Source organism: Sphaeramia orbicularis, chromosome 18 (assembly GCF_902148855.1).
Source record: "Sphaeramia orbicularis chromosome 18, fSphaOr1.1, whole genome shotgun sequence".
Classification (NCBI taxonomy): Eukaryota; Metazoa; Chordata; class Actinopteri; order Kurtiformes; family Apogonidae; genus Sphaeramia; species Sphaeramia orbicularis.
In genome coordinates, this window is record NC_043974.1 from 31,907,284 (window position 1) to 31,922,114 (window position 14,831).

At 36.1% G+C, this 14,831-nt stretch overlaps 1 protein-coding gene across 3 annotated transcripts; it reads right to left on the bottom strand.

Annotated features, from left to right (window-relative positions):
• Nucleotides 1–2,119: 2,119 nt before the first annotated feature.
• Nucleotides 2,120–12,619, bottom strand: LOC115438850 (E3 ubiquitin-protein ligase ZFP91-like). Of its 3 annotated transcripts, none has more exons than XM_030162710.1 (11): nucleotides 11,970–12,619; nucleotides 11,686–11,717; nucleotides 11,473–11,592; nucleotides 11,071–11,107; nucleotides 10,923–10,964; nucleotides 9,328–9,468; nucleotides 7,665–7,715; nucleotides 7,505–7,583; nucleotides 5,966–6,080; nucleotides 5,784–5,883; nucleotides 2,120–4,273 (listed from the first exon to the last, which is right to left on the bottom strand). In XM_030162710.1, exons 1-11 carry the CDS (start codon nucleotides 12,230–12,232, stop codon nucleotides 3,457–3,459), a joined length of 1,797 nt encoding a protein of 598 aa, XP_030018570.1. In that variant the 5' UTR covers nucleotides 12,233–12,619; the 3' UTR covers nucleotides 2,120–3,456. The 3 variants fall into 3 exon arrangements, with proteins under 3 accessions (XP_030018570.1, XP_030018569.1, XP_030018571.1); XM_030162709.1 differs by having other exon boundaries at nucleotides 10,920–10,964; XM_030162711.1 differs by lacking the exons at nucleotides 11,473–11,592; nucleotides 11,686–11,717 and having other exon boundaries at nucleotides 10,920–10,964; nucleotides 11,970–12,170.
• Nucleotides 12,620–14,831: the final 2,212 nt, after the last annotated feature.

The following is a 14,831-nucleotide window of genomic DNA, read 5'->3' on the forward strand; positions in this document are numbered from 1 at the left end:
AATAAAAAAATAAATATGTATATATATATATATATATATATATATATATATATATATATATATAAAAATGTGAAGTTTTTTTTTTTGAAGTAAAGCTGTGAGACTCTTGTCCACTACAGAGGACAAAAATGCATTGCTGGGTCTCAGGAGGACATAATTGTACATAAATTGAGGCAGTAAAGTGAAAGCAGAATGTGAGCGTATGTTTTTGTTTTTGTTTTGTTTTTTTTTTCAGTAAATTTTTATTGAATGAGGTAGAGTATATAAACAATGTATACAACAAGTTGGCCAGGGGTAATACACTACAATACAATGTCCAAATCATTTTTCATATTCATTTTTCAATCATATTTTATATATATATATATATAAATAAAAAAATAAATATGTATATATATATATATATATATATATATATATATATATATATATATATATATATGAAAAAACTGTTGCATCATGTCTCCAATTAAGGCAATTATTTGATGTAAAATAGGAAAAATATTTACCTACTGGGCCTCAGGAGGATGTAAACAATAAAATATTTGTACAGTGAGGCTTCCCAAAAAGAAAAGTCATACAATTTACTTTGTAAATTGTGTTTTGGATTTTCAGTCGTTTTTTATTTAAGTTTGTGGATACTGCTGAATTTCCCTCTGGGATGAATAAAGTATCTATCTATCTATCTATCTATCTATCTATCTATCTATCTATCTATCTATCTATCTATCTATCTATCTATCTATCTATCTATCTATCTATCTATCTATCTATCTATCTATCTATCATGGAGGTAAACTCTTCCCCTTACGCCTACAGAATGTGACATCCATACCATACACATTCCAAAGGCATGTTTCAAAGCAAACATTTCAATGCAATAAATTCCATGACTTTACTTTAAAGGAGCAGTAAAATTGATGGAGGTAAAGACAGTTTTATTGCCAATAGCACGAGTACATTTACAGTACATGTACACTGGCATTTATATTGTGTTGCTCTCTAGTTCAAAGGAAAGAAAAAAATGTCTTACACTTTTACCTGTGAACCCCTTACAACCTAAATTTATTAATAATTCTATATAAAAAAACATATTTGTAATGTTGCTATGACACAGATCCTAAATTAACCCATAAAGACCCCGTGTTACTTTGCTGGCAGTTTCCAAATGGATTTTTCTCTCCATTAAACCTTTCTTAAGTGATCTATCACCATTTATTCTAATATTATCCTCTGCATTTTGCATTTTAATCACTGTAAATTACCTATTTTCCTACATTTAATTTGGATGTTCATGAAAACTCAGTAAATTCAAAGGTTATTTTATCAAAACTTTGCATCAAAAATGGAAGAAAAATGGACTTTTTCAGCAAATGTATTAATAACTGAACATAAAACAAGTGTCATCATCCACGATCACTGATCCAACTCCATGGGTTTTACTGGTATTTTAATGTTGTAGAAGATGGTCGCGTTTCCATGGTAACCACAGAGCCTCTGAACGTCCAAGTGGATCATATCTGATGACCACGAAAAGATGACAAACTATATTTTACACCAATTATTGACATGTATTGATAGGATTATCAGATCAACAGGTATTAAATATTTTAGATCAGTAGATGGTTTCGCCAGTTGCTGTTTAGGTCTTTATGGGTTAGGTGGAGATTGATAATTTGAATAAAACACCTACAACAGCTATGATGCAAATTAGTGACATCAGGCATAATTGGAATAATAGTAATTAAATACATTTTCTTGTCTCGGGTATGTATTAAGTATTCTAGACATAAACCTATTTTCACTCTGCACTAACATGTCATTTTGCGCCTTCATCATAGTAAAAAATTGCAGTTTACTTTGCGGTTAATGTAATCTATCTAAGAAGATAATTTTATTGGCGCTGTTATTAACCAGTTATTCCAGTCAACAATCCAAACAAAACAAAAATGACCCAAAAAATAGAATGTCATGAAATTAATAACACCATGACTGAAACGGCCTGTTGAACCTGATCTACAAATGCCAGGGGTCAAAGGTCACTGGGTAGCATACATGTGTACATTAACAAAGGGGTGTTGAACTGCACCTCATAACAAAAAACAGAGGAATATTGAGGTGAATTTGACAATAGTTTATATAGGGTTCATTTATATGGCAGGTCTTACATCCACAAATTTAAAAACTTACAAGAAATAAACAGACATTACAGCGCTGGAAAAAATGAAACCTAAAAGATCAGAATGACATTTCTTGGAATGTAGGTGAAATATTGTCAGTAGTGTGTAGAATGTATTTATGTCACCTGCACCTGCCTCCTTTTCTTTTTTCTTTTATTGTATTGCTCATGTTTTTGTAAACCACTTCATGAGCATTAAAGCCTGCAAAAGAGGGAAAAAATAATTTGAGACATTTTATATTGATTATGCTTTCTGCTTTCCATTTCAAGAGATATAAAAATAGCACAAAGGACTTTTCATTAGTGAATAATAAAAATAATCAACATGATGATGAAACTGACATTGGTTGTTCCCTTTAATAAATGCAATCGTTTCACCATGATTCCAAGATAATACAAAAAAACACTTAATTTAACATAATTTGTTTATTACTATGAATTTTTACACTGTTTTATTCCTGAAACGCTATTTTAAGCCTATGAGTGCTCAGTAGTGACAGTGTACACAAGTATAATTCAACATTCAACACTGATTAAAAAAAAAAAAAGTAGTGGAAAAAAATACATTTCTTGTGTATCAAAACATCTTCTTTGCATGTTTTGATTCCAGACTACAAACTATGATAGATAATGTTAAAGCAAAGACTTACATTAAATAATTAAATGAGCAAATAGAGGCTTTTTGTTGGACTTCTCTGGTTGTGGACATTTACCCGAACAGGAAAAGGGATGAAAAGGCTCAACAAACAAACCATTTACCTGTAAAGTGTAACCTGAATTAAAAGAATCACTTTATTTCCAAAAAAAACTTCTGTTTGTGTCTGCAAGTAAAAAAATGAGTACATTTACAGTCTAAAACCAAATTCTAAATGTGCTTTACAATATTACACTGCAAAAAACATTAGTAATCCTTCCTTGTAAAGAGAGGTAAGAGGTGTTATGGAAAGCAAATATCTGTTTGTGTTTGTACATTTTTACAATCATCTTTCAGTTATTCAATCTCTAAAAATATTTAATGAGTATCCACATATCGTGACACCAAAAAAATTGCAAAATATCATTCAGTGGTAAAAGATTAGTGTGTAATCTGTGATGCTGTTAAACTATATTCCCTGATTTAAGGCAGCTGGGTGCTGTTGTGACTTCTCTTACAAAGAGCTCAAAGAAAATCTAGTTTGAAATATATTTCATCTAATTATCTTTTCACAGTTCTTTCATCGTTTGTCATTTTCAGTTGTTCTATCTCTGTTAGGATGAACCTCGTTACGCTGCAACAGTCAATCGTCTTCTCTTTCCCAATCAATCTCCTCGTCTTCCTTCCTCCTCTCCCCATTAGCATCCCACATATTTTCCATTTCCCTTACATCCTGATGACCACCACCCACCACCACTTCTTCCCACAGCTCGTTCTCTCTGCCCGTCATTTGCCCGTCAGCCTCTCTAACCCACTGGTGATTGCCGACCCCTTCCCACAGCTCTCTGTCCCGGTGCGGCTGAGCGACCAGTGCCCCGTCCCACTGGGGGGCCTGGGGTTCCAGAGGGGCTGCAGGGACCAGGGAGGTGATGGGGCCGAGGTTGAGGAGGGTGCTGCCCTGGAGGACCTGTGGGTGGCTGTTGTTGGAGATCTGAGGAAGGTGAATGGGGGTGAGGTGCACCAAAGTGGGCGCTTGCTCGTGTACCACCTGCACTGTGTGACACGTCTGCAACTGAAAGAACTGGCCCTGAGGTGTGTTGATCTGGGAGGCCAGGGGGAGCACCACTTGCTGCAGCTGAGTAAGAGTCCCACTGGCTGCTTCCTGGTTCTCCTGGCCAACGGATGATTGGTCAGTCGAAGCAGCCGCAGAGACAGTGTCTGCGACTTTCTCTGAGACCGAAGCGTGGCTGTTCTTTACTGAACCTGCATTAGACGCTAAGGCTTCAGCAATCAGCACTTCAGGGTGGCTCTTGGCCTTGTGTGCAACAACACAGTCTTTCCTCTCAAACTTTTTACTGCAAATTGGACATGAGAACTGGTACGAGGCCTCGGCGTCGTGCTTCTTCATGTGCCAGTTCAACGAGGCCTTTTGACGACAGGTGAAGCCGCAGATCTCACACCTGCCACAAGGGGGAGACAGTGAACAGTTTATTGTCACACCGATAGACCATCGCTCCTCTGTGGTTTACATTATTATCTGAATACTGTGAATCTTTAAGCAGCTTCACAATCAGTCTTGAATTGTAAATCACTCTTGTGAGAAGTATGAACATTTTAAACATATTTGCTCTGCTAGTTTCTGTTTGTTTATTTCTTTCCTTATCAGGTCAATCTGGACCTAACAGAAAGTTTATTTACATGAGCATAAAATACATCTGTTCCTAATCAGATAATTAAAATAATCAGATCTGATGCGTTTAGATGCACTTAAGAAATGCAATAACAGAAACACCCTCATTTAGACGCTTCAGTCCATTACTGGATTTCTTTCGGAATACATACGTCACAGTAGAGATTGAAATCCAGTAGGATTCCTAATCCTACTAGGACAGATAGTAATTTTAGTAAGACATTAGGATCTGAAGATTGGAATTTCAAATCCTACAAGAAATTAGGATCTGAAGATTGGAATTCCAATCTTCAGATCCCACTTCCAAATAGAATTACAATCTGTCCTAGTAGGATTGTAAATTCTCCTAGGACAGATTGGAATTCCAATCTTCAGATCCTAATGTCTTACTAAAATTACTATCTGTCCTAGTAGGATTAGGAATCCTACTAGGACCGATAGTAATTTTAGTTTGTCCTAGGACAAACTCCAATTACTATCGGTCCTAGTAGGATTGGGAATCCTACTGGATTTCAATCTCTACTGTGACACATACATAGTGACGGAAGCATCAAACTTCCTGTTATTGTCTTCTGCTCACGTTCAACTATATAACTTCCATATTCTATGACTGAATTCTTTTTACACATGTGCAGACATAAAAGAACTAAATAAATCAGATTAGCAGGTATACATGCATGAAGACATCAGAGTATTGGGGAGAAATCCAGGTGTGTTAATCCCATTATTACTCATAATCAGATTACTGCCATTTACACAATCACTTGAATAATCTGATAAATGCAGAAATCAGATTATGATCAGAGAATTAGTGTGCATGTAAAGGGACTTATACTACCTTTGAAACCATCGGCTATTTCTGCAAAAGTCTACACTAAACCTTTGACCACTGGTCATAAACTACATTTGCCCTATTAATTAAAATTATTATTTCACCCCCTTACGGAATTATTATTATTTTACTGGCCTGTTAAAGTGTGAGCATACTCCTGAAGACATGGGAAATCCATAGTGAAGCTGTCAGACCTTCACTAAGGAGGCAGTTCACTGAAGAGTGATGATAAAAACTGTAATTCAGGAAACACTGTTGCAGAATGGAGCCCGGATTGTCAGGAAATATTAGTACAATTTCATTAGCTTTGATGCCATTATGATCACATGCATGCGCTGGCATATGAGTGGAATTACCTAGAAGCAACTGTGCCAGTTTTATGCAAATCAGCGTAAGGATAAACCTGTTTCATTCTAAACAGGAATTTCTTTATTGCTTTAGTACTTACTGTATTGGCTTCTCTCCTGTGTGAATCATCCTGTGCACAGCCAGGTTGTGGGCACTCTTGAAGGCACGTGCACAAAACTCACAAATATAATCCCTTTGATCTGAAACAGGTGACAATCAGCATTTATCAGGATAAAGTTCTGAACACTGTGCTGTAAATAAGTATCTGTGACAGGGTTTCACCTGTGTGGTGCTTGGCATGGCGCAGCAGCTGCTTCTGCAGCCGAAACAAGCGGCCACATGAAGGGTGATCGCACACATATTCCTTTTTTAGCATGTGCTGGTACTTGATATGATGCTAGAAGAATTCAGAGGAAAAACAGCACTTAAAAAACAAACAAACAAAAAAACACGCAACCTCTAAAGCTTTGACCCCTAACCTTACAGTATCCTGCCCAGAGAGGTCCTTCCTAATCACCAAAAGTGCATAATCCATGCAGCGCCATAGTCATTTCAAACATTTTGGTTTTAACTTTTTTTTTTTTTTTTTTTTTTACCCCGCTCCTCAAAGGGGAGGCAAGGGGTATTGTTTTTGGTTTGGTTTGTTGCTTTGTTTGTTTGTTAATACTTTAGCAGCAAAATTATTGGTTGAATTCATACCAAATTGGGTTTATAGATTGCCAGTGACCCAGAATAGATTTCATTACATTTTTGGAAAGGTAGGTCAAAGTTTATTCTTTTTTAAATGAATTTCTAAAATCTTTTTTCTTCTCCCATTTACTTATAATGGGTGAAATTTCATATCTATTAAAACATCCATTTTGTTTCAATTTACTTCAAACTTGGCACATATAGAGAGGCAATTGATATGCTGACATCAGCACATGCATGATGATGCCAAAATAAGATACAAAATGCGCGAGGGGCGGGATTTGTTGTGCCTTTGTGGATTTTTTGTAACATTTATTTCACCAACTTGAGCCAAAAACTTTCATTCATTCATTTTCTGAACCGGCTTTATCCTCACTAGGGTCACGGGGGTTGCTGGAGCCTATCCCAGCAGGAAGGCGGGGGTCCACCCTGGACATGTTGCCAGTTCATCGCAGGGATATAGACATATAGAAACAAACATCTCACATGCACACCTACGGGCAACTTAGATTAACTGATTAACCTATCAGTGCATGTCTTTGGATGGTGGGAGGAAGTCGCACAGACACAGGAAAAACATGCAAACTCCACACAGAAAACGGAGCCATAAACAAAAATATCAAATACTCAATAACTCATATTTTTTAAACATTTTAAATGTCATGTTTGTCATGTAAACAAACCATATTTTATGATCCTAAAAACATTTTTTACAGCATGATATATGTCAAAGATTGACTGCAACATTTGTTAATACACAGTATTATTTTTTGTGCTATGTCAAACATTAAAATGCTAAAATGTGTTAATGTGTCATTTTTTACTCACTTCAGACAAGGGTACTAATGTAGTAATTTTCTATTTACACTGTGCTGATTTTAGTGGCTGGGTCAGAATTTTAAAAATCATGCAAAAATGAACAACTTTTGAATTTGCCGTAAATTCTGAGAAATAATATGACTGTTTTGTAACATGAAGTGCAAAGTGTGCATAATATGCTCACCTAGATACCAAAAGGTTAAGGCTACCTCATGCAACAGCACATACTAGTTTAGTTAATAAATATTAGTTCATTGGCAATTTACAGACATAGGAAATATTAGGGTGTTGTCATGGTAACATCTGACAGACCTGTAGGTAGCGTGGGTGGGCTAGGACAGTACCACAGCCTTCTATTTCACAGCGGACGTACTGCAGTGGTGGCTTCTTCCTGCTCGACATAAAGAGGGAAGTTTTTCATTCAAGCTCTACTCAAATGACACTACAGTGAATAAATAAAATAGCCCTGTACCTCCGCTTCGGCTGGCGAGGGGTTTTGTCAGCTTTTGGTTGTGCATCTGGTCTAAAAAACAAACAAACAAAAAAAGTGCAGTATTACACTTTACGTCCTCATTTTACAAGTTTCGTTTGTTAATTAAAGATGGTAAATCCCTAATTGGCCAATGACAGTGTAAAAACACACAGAAGTTCAGGCTGCAGCAACACAGTCAAAAAAACCTGAATGACACCACTTGCGCTCATGACAGCGCCTATTACCCAACATAATGACTGTCAAACAAGTAACACCACTTTGACATTTGATAAGGAATACCTATTTGGCATCAGCTATGACAGCTCGTATTCCTCTGCTTCCTGTTACACCTGAATGACTGAGCACTGTGTTGGATTACAATTTTACTGCATTTTAATGGTTTAAGACTGATAACTTTTAATTTTTTCCAGGTGTCCATCAAACATTACTGTTATTATGTAAAACTTATGGCAGACGTAAATAAGCTTGATTCCAAATGATAAATATAGTCAAATTAATTGGTCAACAATGATTACGCTACCAGGAGACAAATGATTGGTCAAATAAATCCAAATATGTCCTCAATGTGACTTGTTAAGCCATCATTGTTTCTTCATGTGTCTTGTTTGCCAATGAAGAAGCTACTTTAGACCCACTTCTACTTTCTGGTTTTATTTGTTTACAAAGCAGGACAAGGATGTAAGGATTCTGAGTTATGCACAAGCAGAAATGATAAAAATGCAGATGCTTTCAATACAAGAAAGAAGAAATGTGGTGCACTCCAGAGATGCAAAGCTGAAAGCTGGAATTTTTACAGGAACCCAGACTGAAGGACTCATTGTTGATCCTGTATTTGCCTCAAAGCTCAGCTCTAGAATTAGACTGGGATTGATTTGTAGAAATGATGCAACATTTTCTGTTCAACCACAGAGTAAAAAATAATGATCCACTAATTTAGGACATGATAAAAAGTTTAGGAAGAAATGGGTTGAAGTATGTTCAAAATTAATTTCAATGACTCGTATCTTGATTTTTAATCACCCACTTTGTGTAATGTAAGTGATGATCATGGTGAATAATTTCATGAAGATATTTCTGAAAAAGGAAACCAGGTACCAAGGAGCTTAGACCCAAATATGGTGGTGATAATGCTGGCTCTACAGAAGGAAACCGTTACAACCACAAGAACAAGAGACAGGGTCTGGAACATTGAGGACAAATCTGATGAGCACTTTATTCTTCACTGGGTTTGATGTTCATATTTAGAAGCAATTTTGACCAAATTAGCACAGATTATGTTAAGATTGTGAATGCACGATAAAAGGTGTGGGCACAAAATTGGAAAATGAGTATTTTTTTAACACGTTCACTCAAAATCCTGACATGCATTTATGGCCTTTTTATGTGAATCTTTCTAAATATCAAAAAGTTTGTACCTTCAGTCTTGTGACAGTTTTCTCCCATATCAAAAATGGTAGTAAATTATCCAATCATAAAATTAAGTATTATGTTTATTATAAATATATAATATTATAATATATATAATCATTATTATAATATAATCATATTGTAAATAGAAAATGTAACATCATGTTTATGCAAATTTGTTCAAGGGAGAATCATTGTTCCATTAATTAAACTAATACCATGATATTTTACTTACTTCTTAGCTGCCTCTGTGTTATGTCCCAGTGCATTTTCAAGTTGTTCAGCATTTTCAGTGGATTCCTCCTTTTTAATGGAATTCTCCTCATTTTGTGACTCTTCTTTCTCTTTTAACACTGTCCACTGCCTCCGTTTTTCCCTAAGAAGCCAAGAGAAGAATACATTCATCCTCACCATTTTCTCTACAATGCAAAATTAGAAGGAGTGATATTTTGCTTTTTTAAATGGAATTATGCACTTAAAAATTTTTCCCTGTGGTCTACATAAACTGTAAATGCTACGCTTGGGTCTGAATTCTTCATTAATTCAACTCCACAGGTCCATCTTCAACCCTATTTCTGACTAATGACACGAGAAAGGTCGTTTTGAGAGCTGGCCCTTTAAATGCAAAGGAGCCACTTCACGCCCCACCCCCTCCAGGTTGTCGACCATGCTTTCTGTCCCGTTCAGTCACTTGTGTTTGTTAATACGAACAACTGAACACTTTTGGTAATCGGTTCAGAGTTTGGACTTATTTTCAGTTTTTACTACAACCACTGCTGCTGATGAACAATTATGGCGTACTCTGAGAAATATTCATCGGAAGTCTTGACCTTATATGTGCAAATGTCATGATAAAACGGAACAAATTAAGCAGGAATTGAAACGGGTTGTAGAAATCCACAAAATTTTTGCGGGAAATTAATATAAAGATAGTTTTGCAGCACCTGGAGGGTTCAAATTCAAACTTTTTGAACTGTTAAGGTCCCCAAATGCACAAATAAATGTATTGTATTTTCCGGAATACAAGCCACTACTTTTATCTCACGCTTTGAACCCTGCAGCTTATACAACGATGTGGTTCAAGTATAGATTTTTACAGGCTAACGGCCTCCAGGGGGCATTCTAGCAGGAAGTGCAAACGTGAGACAGACAGGTGGAAGAGGTGATGCAAAGAGAAGTTTTCAGCTTAACGTAACAATAATTTTGTGTGTCATGCACAAACCCTCATCATGGAAAACACACGAAGAAATTCATATGATGCAGCTTTTAAGTTAAAAGCCACCAATCTTTCTGTCCAAGAAGGAAATAGAGCTGCTGCACGTAAGTGCCATTGAAAGCGACAACGGAGGAGAGACTGAGAAGGTGTGTGACGGAGCCTTTCTGAGGCTGTTCAACTCCGACACTGAAGAAGACGACTTCAGTGGTTTCAGTGCGCAGAAGATGAAGATAGCGATCAATGACTTTTCTCTTGTGATCTTAACCAGCCGTGTTACTGCCATTTTGCTGCCGTGCTACAGGCACTGTCTGGAATAAATAAATATTTAAATAATCTTTCTGTTTACCATCTTTCTGTGTAAATATCTCATGTGTCAGCGTGGACACCTGCGGCTTATAGTCAGGTGCAGCCTATGTATGTACAAATATTGTTTTCTTTTAAAATTTGGTGGGTGTGGCTTATAGTCAGGTGTGGCTTATAGTCAGGTGTGCTCTATAGACCGGAAAATACAATATCAAAGACTAATAAAAGTGGGTTTAGCAAAATATGATTCCTTTAATATAACAATTACAACTGATACTTAATTTGGAAAGGCAAACAGAAATACTTACGTCTTGAGATCATCTGGCTCCTTTTTGAGAGCCATGTCTGCATTGCTAATATGGACAAAAAAAAAAAAAAAAATCACAATAAACATCAAAAATCAAACATAAATTCAGGATTTACACTACAACTCCTGTATTAACTTTTGCACCAACTTACTTGTCATTGCTTTGCTTCATAGCAGCTGCTTCCTCACCTAAAAAAAGTAATATGGCAGCTTTATTTACTATACAAGTGCAACAGACACAACATTTCAGCAGTATTTTTCTTGGGACCCAAGCTAAATAAAAAGGCTTCTCTGCCATGCTTTACTGTCATTTATCACAGGTCAGGTGCCCTCACTATTTTGACACCAATGTTATTTGGTGAGTTTTATTTCTTCATGTCAAAAAAAAAAATCAGAATGACTTGACAATTTTTTCATGCTAATATCAGCGTGCAATGTGAAACTCTTCTTCATATATAAAAATATTGTACTGATAACATCAAACCCCATAACCCTAAATGCTACCACAGTATTTAAGGCCCCTAAAACCTAAAAAAAAAATGTATTTAACCTACCACATGATAAGGTGTCCATATTTGCGTCAGTGTTACATTTTCTTGGGGCCCCTCTGGATTTATTTGGAGCTTTCTGTTTGTAAGATTTAGACAGCTTTGGACCTGGAGTTCTTTTGGATTCTAAAATAATCAATACAATCAAGTTAATTAAGTGTAACAAAATAACAGCACCAAAAACCACTGATTGGACCCGAAAATGGCTTTTGTTTTTACCTTTTTTGGTTGCAGATTTCTTTACTGTATTGCTGTGTGTGAGAAAACATTCATTTTAAGTGTGAGATGAACTATAAATTTAACAGCTTTACAATAATATGTCACTTTTATGGTTTCTATGTGTTGCCAACCTATAGCTTTAAGAAATACACAGTGAAAATTGCAACGCAGTCTCAGCACCACCCAGTCATGAAAGGTGTCTACAGCAAGACGTTCTTTCTTGAAGCAATAGTAAATTACTTGGAAGTGGAGTGAGATGCCTTGCCTTTGGGGCATGCACTTACTGCTTAACAGGTCTTTTTTTAGATCGACATCCTGCAGGTCTCCCTCGTCTACAGTGAACATTTGTAGGTTTCTGTCGGCAAGTGACAGTTTTAGACTCGTTGATCCCACCGGCTTCCTTCCTCCTGGCTCGCAGAACCCGCTCAGCAACCCCGCTCCCAACGCGAGATTCACCGGGGTCTGGTGTAGTTCTCAAGCGGCTCTTACGCACTCCTCTGCGGCTGGACGGTTCAGGCGAGCCCGAGGATGGGTTGGCGGCCTCCATTTAACGAACACCCGTGTCGCTAGTTGTTTCTGTTCTACAGCATGTGCCTGAAAACTCTTTTCCTCTGTTACTTTTAGCTCAATTTTGTCATTCTTACACACTGTGGTTCTTAGTTATTGATGAAAAAATGAAAACAAAGATGCAACGCCGTGGTGGCAACATGTTTTGTTAGCTAGCGCAACAGGGGATTTTCACATACGACGGAATCCTCGTGTTGACTAACAAATTAAGAAAAAAAAATATGATAAACAAAGACTAATATTTAACAATATTACGCATTATTTACTTCTTAAAGTGATAGCAAACCTCAAATTTCTTTGGCCATTTGAAGAAGTGTGTAGGGCGCGTCTCCTTTAAGAACAGCAGTGATCATTTGTGTATGTGAGCGCATCAGGTTTGAACTCACGGGCTTCCATACTAATTAACCCGCAATTGTGGTAAATGTAGTTTTTAGTCTAATTTCATGTGTTTTTGGTGTTAATTAGTTGTATGCAGTTGTACTAAACCACCTGGAGTCTTAATCCCTGTTAAGTATTCTGGGAATAGAAATTACATAAACAAACAAAACATTTGCTGAAAGTTTCATTCACAGACTTTTTGCAAAATACCACACACTTTAAATTCCTGTCAGCTGATATTTTTTCCTGTTATACATTGTTTGTCCAGTAGATGACCTAGTAGAGCAAACGAAGCCTCAAGAAGCTTTCAATACTTCATGAAGCTTCATCTGCCCATCACTAGAATTTAGCAGAGGATTTTTTTATTCATTCTTATTGAGGGTTTGAGGGTATTAAGGCCAATAACAATTACATCTGGATAAACTCATTCAGGTTGTTCAACACTGATTTTACATTAGTTTGGCTTGGGTGATGTTCAAAATGCCTTTGGGTGACAGTGGCAAAAACTGTCCTAATTAATAATAATTAGGTGAATAGGCTTAGGTTGTCTTTAATTTTCATTTTTTTTTTTTTTTTGTTTATAGATGTAGATTTTATGGCATGCATTCATGATGTATAGTTTTAGGGTTTGTATGGTTTGCGGCATTGAAGCGGTGGGGCCCAAAGGAATATTTTCCCTGGTGACCCCCCTGGATCTGAACAAGAAGGCCATCTCATGCGTTACAAAAACAGCAGGATGTTATGCACCTCCTCAACCACAACGTCACTGCATTAGCCTCTGGGCGTCAGGACAGAACACCTCAGTGTAGAAGGCTCTCTATGGGACAAGTCTAATCCCTGGAGGCATAATGACCCTTAACAAAACTGAACTGAATAGTCACAGACTTAGGTCAATATGTTGAATGAATGAATGAAATCTTTATTTCAAATATTTAGAAAAATACAAATAAATAAATGCATACATTTATGTAAATGTATGTTATTTCCCTAATGTGTTGAAGCAAAAGCTAATTCATTCCTACCTCAAATTGAACTCGTTCCAAACTATAATATATTCATTTATATTTACACAACATATTTTACATGTTAACACAACATGTTTTATACATATATACAGTATATATATATATATATATATATATATATATATATATATATATATATATATACACAGTATATATATATATATATATATATATATATATATATATATATATATATGTATATGTATATATACAGGGTGGGGAAGCAAAATTTACAATGAACATTTAGTTGTTTTTTTCTCAGCAGGCACTACGTCAATTGTTTTGAAACCAAACATATATTGATGTCATAATCATACCTAACACTATTATCCATACCTTTTCAGAAACTTTTGCCCATATTAGTAATCAGGAAAGCAAACGTCAAAGAGTGTGTGATTTGCTGAATGCACTCGTCACACCAAAGGAGATTTCAAAAATAGTTGGAGTGTCCATAAAGACTGTTTATAATGGAAAGAAGAGAATGACTATGAGCAAAACTATTACGAGAAAGTCTGGAAGATACTATTAAAGAAGAATGGGAGAAGTTGTCACCCGAGTATTTGAGGAACACTTGCGCAAGTTTCAGGAAGCGTGTGAAGGCAGTTATTGAGAAAGAAGGAGGACACAGAATAAAAACATTTTGTATTATGTAAATTTTCTTGTGGCAAATAAATTCTCATGACTTTCAATAAACTAATTGGTCATACACTGTCTTTCAATCCCTGCCTCAAAATATTGTAAATTTTGCTTCCCCATCCTGTATATAAAAAATAAAAAACATATATATAACATATATAAAAACATAATCCACTAAAGTGCCACATATAAACCAAATACATCATACATTCTGCTATAATTTGTAATTAGATACAACCTTCCTTATAATTTATTCTATTACTACCTCAATTATGTTTTTCATATATCCCACAAAATATATTAGTTTGTATAAATATAATTTATTAAATATATAATGACGGGGAAAGTTTGCATGTTCTCCTTGTGTTTGTGTGGGTTCTCTCTGGTTCCTCCAGCTTCCTCCCACCATCCAAAGACTTGTACTTAATAGGTTCATTGGTTTATCTAAGTTGCCAATTGATGGGACTGTGAGAGTGATTGATTATTTGTCTTTCAGCCCTGTGGTGAACTGGTGATGTGTCCAGGGTGTACCCTACCTTT

Coding starts and splice junctions, on each gene's coding strand:
- LOC115438850 (XM_030162709.1), bottom strand. CDS start 12,232: ATGGAGGCCGCCAACCCATCCTCGGGCTCGCCTGAACCGTCCAGCCGC. Junction 11,108..11,472: donor TATGGACACCTTATCATGTG/GTAGGTTAAATA, acceptor TACTTTTTTTAG/GTGAGGAAGCAGCTGCTATG. Junction 6,081..7,504: donor CCCACCCACGCTACCTACAG/GTCTGTCAGATG, acceptor GAATTCTTCTAG/CATCATATCAAGTACCAGCA.